General features: G+C 38.6%; 1 protein-coding gene across 1 annotated transcript; it reads right to left on the bottom strand.

Moving 5' to 3' along the window:
• Positions 1-1,926: 1,926 nt before the first annotated feature.
• On the bottom strand, positions 1,927-4,639 carry LOC121952853 (beta-crystallin A1-like). The gene is made up of 6 exons (XM_088088954.1): positions 4,551-4,639; positions 4,104-4,165; positions 3,844-3,962; positions 3,587-3,728; positions 3,349-3,491; positions 1,927-2,565 (listed from the first exon to the last, which is right to left on the bottom strand). Exons 2-6 carry the CDS (start codon positions 4,140-4,142, stop codon positions 2,418-2,420), a joined length of 591 nt encoding a protein of 196 aa, XP_087945080.1. The 5' UTR covers positions 4,143-4,165; positions 4,551-4,639; the 3' UTR covers positions 1,927-2,417.
• Positions 4,640-10,773: the final 6,134 nt, after the last annotated feature.

The raw sequence follows: 10,773 nt of genomic DNA, 5'->3' as shown, positions 1-10,773 counted from the left end.
TATTTCCTCCACATTTTTTTATTATAAAATTGAATTTTGTTTTATTATGAAATAATGTTATACAACCTCTATGTTGAAAATATTGAATGCAGGCCTATATGTGTCAATAGATTTTGAGGAAATATAAAAAAAGTTATAACTACACTACCACAAGCCTTTATGCTTATTATCCCAAGGGTCAAAATGTGAAACATAATAGGCTCATTGCTTATTGACAACAAAATTCTTAATTTCTTAAAACTTAGTTTCATTGTAGTGACTGTTCCTCTACTTCTGCTTAAGCAGTAAAAATACCATAGCAAAATACCCAATTAGGGCTGAAAGCTCTGCATTCAAATGTGAACAAACAGAGAAGTTGTATCAGCAAAATGTACTTGAAGTATCAAAAGTAAAAGCACTCATTTGGCAGAATGGCTGATGACCATATTATAGCTATCATTATAGGGTATTATTGGGTTATGGTGCATTAGTGTGTAAGCATCGTTTTAATGTTTAAGATGCTTAAATTGGCCTACATTAGTCCACATTATGCTCTTGTAATTGAATCTATAAAAATGCCTTATATATATTCATCTTTATTTGTATGTGAAATCTTCGTCTGTGAAGAAACCATAGCTATAAAAGTAAGTTAAGAACAAAATTTCCCACTGGAGTATTCAGTTGCAGGATGTGGAAATACTCAAGTAGGGCACAAATGCCTCAAAAATGTGCTGGAGTACATGTACTTGCTTACTTTCCACTACTGGTAGGCCTATTATTGGAATGTTATTACAGCTTTCATCCATCTTTTTTCATCTTAAGTCAACCTGAATTAGTTTCCAAAGTAGCAGCACAATTAAAAGGCATTTTATCTTAAATGCAGATGGCACAAATGGAAATCTGGCGTGTGTAAATATATCAGGGGGAAGTGGCCTAGTGGGGTGTAACTGATGTTTTGGTTGAAAATTAGTTATGAATATCAATTGAAAGTTCCTGAAGAGCTCTTTCTACTGCCAAAATGGGTAGATGTCCAGAGTTATTGATCAAAAACCAAAAGACTTAACCCTGAACACACTGAACTGTTTGGGGCCAAATGGGGCATAAGTGTACTGATGCACCTTAAATTATTATTTCTCAAATAACTGTCAAAATATTGTTCATTAAGAATATTGTCATCCACATGTTTATTAAGTTTTGATATTAAGGTAAAAAATCATATAACAAATTAAAACAAATCATGGTCATTTTTTTGTTTTGGCTGTCTTGTTAAGTTGGTCAAATATCTCTTATGCACCTCTGGTTCTCACCAATCGAAATCTAATTGAAAAAAACTTAAATTTTCCCAAAAAGGGTAACATTACTCTGACACAGCCTGTTTGTCATGGAGCTTAATTAAATTTTCAGTCAATTTTGATAGTTTGTGTGTGTATTCAACCCCTCAGTGTCATGTTTTGCCTTGGATTTCTTGTTAACCAGCTTTAACGTGGATAAAATCATCTAATTCCAAATTGTTTGGTAGCTCATATATTGTGAATCATCTAATTCCAGCCCTTCACTGAATTCTTTGATTTTTACTGAAATATTCAGAAGGACACAATGTCTTTTTTATGGCTGCAAATGGAAATACTGCAGTTTTTGTACACCACTTTAAATAAATTTCCCCCAAATTCAGTTTAACATATTTGCTATCTTTGGAACTTTTCAGACCAAGACAAATTAAGTTTAAGTTTTGTGGATTTGGACACCTTTATGAGAGGTCAGTGAAGTTGAAAAGGGTTAATTTGAATCTGAACCTTGATTTTTTGAGATTCACCTGATGAATCCATGTTTTGTAGGCTGATTATCATAATTTTTAGCTGTTCGCTGCTCTCAAGTGGTGTCAAAGTGTCAGTGTAGAAAGACAAAACACAGATGTGATTAAGGTACGTCACTCGTATTGTGAATCTCTCTGTTTCTTTGCTCATTCTCTTTATTCATCGTCTTGAACACAGGCAGTCATGGAAATCACAGTAACAGCAAGACCGGTGATCGTGTTGATGTAGAAGACAATGACGATGATGAGGATGATGATGCCATCATTGGCGGAGATGAAAAAGAGCAAAAACTTTGAGGTGTTTTCACCGTTCTGCAACCAACCTCAGCAGACGAGGCCTCTCTTTCACACTGATTCAGCTTTTTCTCTCAATTCTGTCATTCCTATTTTCTGTCTTTCTTACATCTTTCCTTTCTTTTGTGATGTTTCTTTAAAAAATGCAAAAGTGCTGTGAACAACTGACACCAGTAAGCACCTGAAGTCCAGCTCGGGATCCTGCTTTGACTAGCTGGGCCGACAGAGCCGGGGAGAAGGAGGCTGGGGGAGAGGAGGAGGAGAGGGAGGGATGGAAGTGCAGGAGGAGGGAGAGGAGGAGATAAGGGAGTGTAATGAAGGCGCCTCCCTCTCAGTGCTGGATCCTCCTGATAGACTGAATCTGGGGAGTCTGGGAGTGGGAGCCAAACTCACGGTAACACTTGAACTCTCCTCCGTGACAGTCACACTCCAAGATGTACTGGTGGCCACGGTAACCAGGGTACTGGTAGCACACAAAGCTGCAGGAGAAAACAAGAACGTGCTTATCAAATGCAAATTCTTAATTCTTGCACGATATTCCCAGCCAGTGTGTGTTTGCAGCTGTTGCCCAGGACTAGCTGAAGGTGTGTAAATCCAGGGGCCCCATGCTCTTCTTCTCTTGATAAATGACTCTCCCACACACCTTTTGAATGACTTTTTGTTTTTACAAAGTCAGTTCAGTTCCCCTTCCTTTATTTTTTTAATTTCTTTTTTGGAACTCTGATTTCCTTTTTTTAAAGAAAATGTGTTTATTTTGTATTTTAAGTTTTCACCATTATTCTACAGGACAGTGTTAAGCGTGAAAGGGGGAGAGAAAGGGGAAGACGCGCAGCAAAGGGCCACAAGCCAAAATCAAATCCATTGCTGCTGCAGCAAGGACACAGCCCCGTTGGCGCCCACTCCACCAGGCGAGCATCCGGGCATTCCTGATTTCCCTTATTTGGGTGAAAGACATGGCAGTGTATGTTGGAGCTCCAGCAGCGTATAGTCACTTTACTCAAGCTTTATTTAGAGACTAGTGCAGGGGTGGACTAAACCATTTTGCAACTTTAAGGGGTGAGAGGAGTTTTTACTGTTTTTCAACCCATTTATTCAAACAATTTTAATTTAGTTTTTGCATTAATTACATCATAATAACGCAAATAAAATCAAACTTTTCATCCAGCCTTTTCAAATCCCCCCTCAAATTGGGGCCCTGGGTAATCAGTCCTACTTTTGCCTCCACTAAAGCTTCACATCAAACATCACGACGATGGACTTACGCTCCACTCTGAACCTGCATGGATCCAACCTCGTTGTTCATCCAGCCCATGGCCTGCAGAGAGGGGTAGTCATCAGACAGCTCAAACTGACGACCGGTCATGTTCTCCATCTCGAAGATGGTCATGCGGGACTCCTTGTGGTTCTGCACAAGGGAGGAGAAAAGGAGGTTTTGCACAACTTAAGATGAAGCTAAGCTCAAAATGGCCTGGCTTTTACAGCGTTGTGCATTAGACCTACAGCACAGCAGATGGGTCTGAAGGAGATCATCCTCTCAATGCGGTAGGAGTTGCTGCCGCTGTAGGCCTCGAAGCGAGGGTAGTCACCCTTCTCCAGGACAAACTGCTGGCCGCAGAAGCTGGAGTGCTCATAGCCAACCCAACTGTGAGCAGAGAGCAAAAGCAAATGAAATCAGCACAATAACAGAATCTTAAAAAAAAGGTACTCAATTTTTAGTTTGTAAATTGTCAACGAGGAGAAGCTCTCTGGGTACGTACGCGCCACACTCGACCTTCAGGGAACGGATGTTCTCCATCCCACACTCCATGATGTTCTGGCAGCTGGCGGTGAACTCCATACGCCTGCCCTGGAAGTACTCTTGATCGTACACGGTGATCTGTAAAACACAGAAATGCAAAAGTAAGTTAAGGTAGCCCAAGAAGGATACTTTATAATTGCGCCTAATCATGCATTGGAACTTCTTGCTGCTCCCTGTGCTGATGGGTAATGTAGTCTTAAGCATGTACATGACGCTTACCTTCCAAGGGCCCATGGGCATTGGAGTTGTCAGAGCCATTTTGTCTTGTTTTTCTGTACTACCTGTGGGGAAACAGACAGTTAGTCAGGCCTGTGAACAAACATTTATAATTTCTAAAAAGCACCAATTTCACCCATCCTGTCGGCTACTCTAGGTGGCATTTTAGCTTTCTTAAACTCTTTCTTCACTGTTCACTGTGTTGTGCATTTAACTCCCAGGTTTTTGCCTTGACTTTACAGTTTAAGCCTAAAGCCTCTCATATCCTTTCCTTGATTTGTTTTAAAATGAGTCCCTTATTTCCTGCAAAGGCAATAAACTCACTGCTTTGTCTTCACTGGTACCAGTTAAGACTCCCTGTTGTTAGTTGATATACTGCATCAGAGACCCTTACTAAACCATGTCCATAGATTGGGAAACTGTACTGTATTGTTAACTGGTTTGACCTACCCAAACTGGTGAACTGTGTGTCGCAGGGTTCCACTGACCGGTCTGCAGAGACGGTGTGTATGGGGGTATATATACACACACGGGTGACAGGGGCCGGGGGGGAGGCACGCCTGGACTCATGTCAGCACTTTGCTTTGGACTCCATTGTTTTGTTGTGTGAGCCACAGAGGGGTTAACACACACACACACACACACACACACACACACACACACACAGAGTAATTCATGCAAACACAAAGAGGGCATACGTCTATACTGCGTTACCTCTGTGTCAAATCTATATGTTGGGGGTGAAAACAGAGAACCCTTTCCATCTGTTTGTCAATTGGTTATCAAATAGTGGAATTGCAGTTAAGTTTTAAAACACTTTATGTTGCTGTTTTGATGTATTTTGACTTTAAATAATTCACTCTCAAGGTTTTATGTTTTATTTTTTAACATTTACACTCACAGCATGTTTTAAAGTGATGGTGTAATTAATTAAATGAAAAAAAGACACTTGTAAACTAGTCACTAGTCTTTTGTCGTCATATTAATCTGAATATAAAGATGTAAATTCTTCAAAATCTGCTTTTCTTTTCACCCTTGGACACATTTATGTGACATTTGTTGCAAAACTCCAAATAGAGTTTCCCAGCAATGAGTCCTAAAACCCAGAAATGAATTTTCATTTCAGCACCTCGGGTTCCCTTGTATACAAGGCAATTGGTTTTTTTTTTAATGTATTTTTGTTTAGAAGCCTGAAATAAGGTCTGTGGTTAACACAAGCTTAACTGACTTCACGTTTTGTTCTATGACATGAAATATGTCAGTAATTACCCCACTCATGCCTTTTAAAACTTTTTGTGTATTAAAAACAGCAGTTTCGAACAAGTAGCTAAATGAGACTACAGAACATCATCAAGCCGAGACGCGCTGAATATGGCTTTACAGTCTTGTTGTAATGAGGATGTGAAATCATGTGACCATAGTGTAGTTTGGAGCCTAACATTAGCTTTTTACTAATGGCATTTGCATTTAGGCCTTAAAAATCCTGAAAGTGGTGTCCATTTGAAAAGATTATCCTGCTGAACAAAACTTGTAAGCATCATTAATATTTTATTTTCCACAGAGCTTATTTTCTGCAGTGATCCAAAATCCTATGCAGAAATCCCTCAGACTTTTTGACCAACAAACCAGGGCAATGCTAACTTCTGCATCAGCCTATAGAAAAGCGTCATGCCTGGATTACTCTACTAAGGCGAACAGTAGGGGTGTGGAGTCAAGTCACATGACTTGACAAACTTAAAAGACTTGAAACTCAACTTGGACTCACAAATGACTTGTGATTTCACTTGGACTTAAAGCTTTTAACTTGGAAATACTTCCCTCAAGCCCAAAGATTAAAAAGTATGTTTCTAAAAAATGTGCCATGAAGCAGTGAGTTTCCTTTTATTTACCAATTTAACTACATCATTCAACGCTTAATTTCCCAGATGATCAACTTTGTGTGAACCAATCCAGCAGCAATCAGTCAAGTTGCATGCAAAAACTGCAAAAAACTAACATTAGGTCACTGAGCACCAGCTGGAAAAATATATATAAGAGATAATTTTGTTCACATAAAAAAGGAGGCGGTGGTCATCAAAAATCAAATTTCATTACACAAAATCTGGGGTTCAAAAATTAAAACTTCGAACAAATTTGTTTAAACAAATAAGTAAACAGAACAAAAAGTATTCTAGATTTTTGTAGTTTTTAATATCTTATTAATCTGTTGTTGTAATGGCATTACGTTTGATGGAAGCGCATATGACTTGTTTCAGACTAGAAACTCAAAGTTTAGGACTTTGGAACTTGACTCAGGACTTGGGTGTAAAGACTTACTTGTGACTTTCATAACAATGCCTTGGTCCCACCTCTGATACGCTAATGAATAATTTGTTAGATAAATTATTAGTTAAGTATGTATTCAACCAATCACATGCTTGATACTCAATAATAGGGATACATGATGCTATCAGAAATGATAAAAATCATAAGTCTTCTCCTCAGTGTTTATTGTCTAGTATTCAGGTGTGGTGGGATATTTTATTTTTTATCTGTTTTTGTATGATGTCATTGTGTGCAGTGAGTTTGTCTCAGCATCCCCAAACTTCCTGCTCATTAATACGTGTGCAGCACGTGCACCAGACATAATTTTTCTCTATCAAGACTCGGATCAATTGTTTGTCTCCACCCTGTGATGTCTCATATGAAAATGCATTTCAACGTTCAATGTAATCTAATTTCCTGAAACTTGAACACCAAGTTTCATGACGGCTGGAAAAACTGGATTAATGGCATTAACACTGGATTTGAAATAGGAAAATGGTGGTCTTATTTATTGATCATTTAAAAAAAAAAAAAAATCCATGGTGCGGCAGAAGAGGAACAAGTTTTTTGAGAGTCTGATTTATAAATAAAATCTTGCATCAAAGAACCAGCCAGTCCAAACTGATTCAGCGGAGAACACGGTGCTAAGTTTGTGGTTTTTAAATGGAAGTTGTGAATGAAAGTACCTGTTGCTATTTTTGGGAAAACCTGTCCAAGTGAATAAAACAATAGGTTAGCAAGAGGTTAGCAGAGGGCAATGGCACCAACTAAAAGGCCTCATTGGCAGGAGTGGCAGCACGTTGGCATCGACTGATGAGCTGTATATGAAAGTTTCACTTTCGAGTAGCAGCGTGAATAGATTATTATTATAGAGTGAAAATACTGCAGTTGCTGTATGAAAGAAGAGAGGACCAAACTTGAGCTGTGCATTACTTTCTGTGTTTTTGATTGATCTGTACCATGCTGTCATATTCTTACCATTAAAGCATTGAAGCCATTTTAAAGCATATTTAACTACTTGTTTAATTTATTCCAAAAATCAACCAAATAAAAGTTGCTGTACAGTATTTTACAGCGTTCTTCATCATGTCATTAAAGTACGAAAGCACAAATTGGACAAAACAGAGAGAGCAGCTGGTAGGTCCACCCACCTCTCTCCTCTAGCTGCACTGAACAATAAACATTTAGGAATGGCTTACTGAGGTCAGCACATTGCCCAGACTCTCTGTCTGTGTTTGTGTGTGTGTGTGTGTGTGTGTGTGTGTGTGTGTGTGTGTGTGTGTGTGTGTGTGTGTGTGTGTTAGTGAAATTCCCTGATTGTGTCTAAAACAGAGAGAGAGAGAGAGAGAGACATGTGGATACATTACAAATAAAATCACAACAACAAGGTTTTTGTGGTCACATTCCTGATCAAAGTGCATTTATCTCGTCACAATACAAGACGGGATATGCATATGTGTTTGTGTGTTTGTGTGCGTGTGAGCGTGTGTGTGTTTCTGCTGATGATAGCAGCAGCAGCTCAGACGTGACAAAGGGACGAGCAAACTCAGCAGGGCGATGTGAAGAGCCCACAGTGACCATATAGCCGACTCTCGGTGTGCATATACACATCGACATAACAAAACCTCAGTTTCTTCTATACTTGTTCAACAGACAACCCTGCAGCACACACACACACTCTTACACACACAGCAGCCACACAAATAGTCTGCATATTTAATACTAATTTCAAAGAAACAAGCTAAAACATACAAATCTGTCTTGATGTCTGTTTGGAAAAATCCTTAAATTAGCTTTTTCCAAGCAGGGCTTTTGCGACGCTGATAATTGAAGCACATGTGCTTTAACAACCAAAATATTCTCTTAATTTAATACCCTGCATACTTTAGATCAGGATCACCAACCAAAATAGATATTATAGTGACAATAATCATTCTTACTTCTTCCTCAGCTGCGCAGACATGGATACAGGTTTTGCAGTAAATGCAAAGTGCCTCTAGGGTGCAACATCCACACATAAACTTTGAGTTTACAGGTCTGTGACAATAATTAATTTAGGAAATCATCTCACTCCTAATGACCTCTAAAGCTTGCTGAGGTCAAGCGGTGCAGGGCCACATGTGAATCATTTATGTAGTAATTCTTGAGCGGCTCATGGACGTGAAACACTGAATTTTTAGTGCCTTTAGGGGCTTTGTTGTTGTGGATGCTTTTAACTGCACTTACAGTTGGTTTGGCACAGTTATCATCACATACAGAGCTGCTGCAGAGCTGTGATGGAGACTCATGTGTGACTGAGATCTCCAGTGAGTCATGCAGAGACTTTACATGCATCAGTAGAGAGTGAAAGAGAGACAGAAATAGGATTAAAACCTCACACAGGCTCCTTCCTCGGCTTTAACATCTAGGTAACAATGATCTGGTGTTGCCTGTTTGTGGGGCCAACATGCCTAAATGATTTTTTCTACATTGCAGCAGTTGGAAATCTCTTAAGCGCTCTGCTCCTCGCACTTGGAGTAGCCTCCAGAAGGATTTGAAACTAAGAGCACTGGTCTCTGCCTGATTTTAAAGCTCTCATGTGTAAGGGTTAATGAATTGGTTGGTACTTGTCCAAATGCTTGTCCTAATATGTCCACGTTTACTGTGTATCTTTTATGTTTTTATTGTGGTTGTTACCTATAATTTTTTCTAATGCTGCTGTCTTGGCCAGGTCTCCCTTAAAAAGGAGATTGTTGATGTCAGTAGGACTTATCTTGTTAAATATGGGTTAAATAAATAAATAAAATAAAAAATTATGACAACAGCTGTAACAACAGCGGAACAACAGCTGCCAGCTAGAGAAGAATTATTTGAGGATGCAGATCTTAGACGTAACACAACTTTGTTTGAATTTCAGACGACTAATTGCAACACAAGCAGTTGTGGATGAAATATTTTAAATTACTTGCTTTACTTAGTTATTAAGCAAAAGTTGCAATATCAAACTATGAAAACACTTCGCTGCAAGTAAAATTCCAGCATAAAATTATTTTCTTCAGTTGAGTGAATTTAAAATATCATATTATGCAGAATGGCTCTTTTGAGTGTTTCTGGATCATTATTATACTTGCATGAAATGCAAGCAGATTCCTTAACACTGTCAGGGGTGAAAGAAGTAACATACTAAGATTCACTTAAAGATCAAGTATGTAGGATTTAGAATATATTTGCAGACATGGAATACAATATACTAACTATTTTTTTTTAATTATATAACAACCTGAAATTAAGAATATCTGTGTTTTGTTACATAGTTATTTATAATTATAATGATTAATTTATATCTACATCTGGTGCAGGCCTTCATTCATAGGGTTTGCCGTGTTGCACCGCCATGTTTCTACAGTTCAAGACTGAAGAAAACACTGGCTCCATATAGAGCCATTTGCATTTTCACCTTGGCCACCGTACTGAGCAGCCCTCCATAATGAGCAACTTCAGAAAAAACATTTTTGAAGTGAATTTTAATGTGAAACCGCTTTATTCAGTGTTTTTACTGGTTTAAATAGCTGAGTCTGTTTGTTTGGGAGAGGAGGAAAAATATTGTGATAATTTAGCCCCTTAACATCTAGATCTTAAGTCATCAGAGAATGGTGGTGAGTACATGTTGGCAGAGCTCACAGCCTGTTTGCGACAAGCCAAACAGCATCAGTGAAACACTGATTAAAATGAAACTGGCTCATACAGTGCTTTTCCTGTGTTAATCACTGGATCCCTTTGTTTTGGAAAAGAAAAGACGTCTGTGGTTAATTCAGATCCCAGTAAAAACCTCCCAAACAATTAACACCAAAAGGAATTCTCACCAGAAGTATTATGGTTGTAATCTACAATCCTCATTGCTAGATGCCACTAAATCCCCCTGATAGTTACACACTGATCCTTTAAGCAAAAGCAGACTTTTTACTTATATTTAATTATTCAAAAATACTCCAAGTTACAGTCTTGCTTTCAAATAGATAAGAAAAAAAACAGCCTCTCCCGAAGGTGGTGACATTATCAAATGAGTGCTCTGCAGAGGCATGTTGGATTCACACTTTCATTCCAGTTGAGCCTTTTGGCCTGAATGAGAGAAATCATTTGTCATGTTTCATATTAACCACACACTTGCAGTACTTGTATATATGTACTTATTTGTAACTTAATTTTTTCTGTTTTTTTGATGTGTATGTAACGCAGAGGGCGTGAAACTTTTGCAAGGCCCATGCTAAGGAAAGAGAAGACGCGCGCGCGCACACACACACACACACACACACACACACACACACACACACTGGAAAGAGAAGGGTGTTTTAAATTATTCGGCAGTTTGTTCATCTTGATTGTTGTGCGC

This window comes from Plectropomus leopardus, chromosome 15 (genome assembly GCF_026936395.1).
Source record: "Plectropomus leopardus strain MGB_pleo_1.0 chromosome 15, ASM2693639v1, whole genome shotgun sequence".
Classification (NCBI taxonomy): domain Eukaryota; kingdom Metazoa; phylum Chordata; class Actinopteri; order Perciformes; family Serranidae; genus Plectropomus; species Plectropomus leopardus.
The sequence above is the reverse complement of the archived record's forward strand: the minus strand, read 5'-3'. Positions and strand labels throughout refer to the sequence as shown.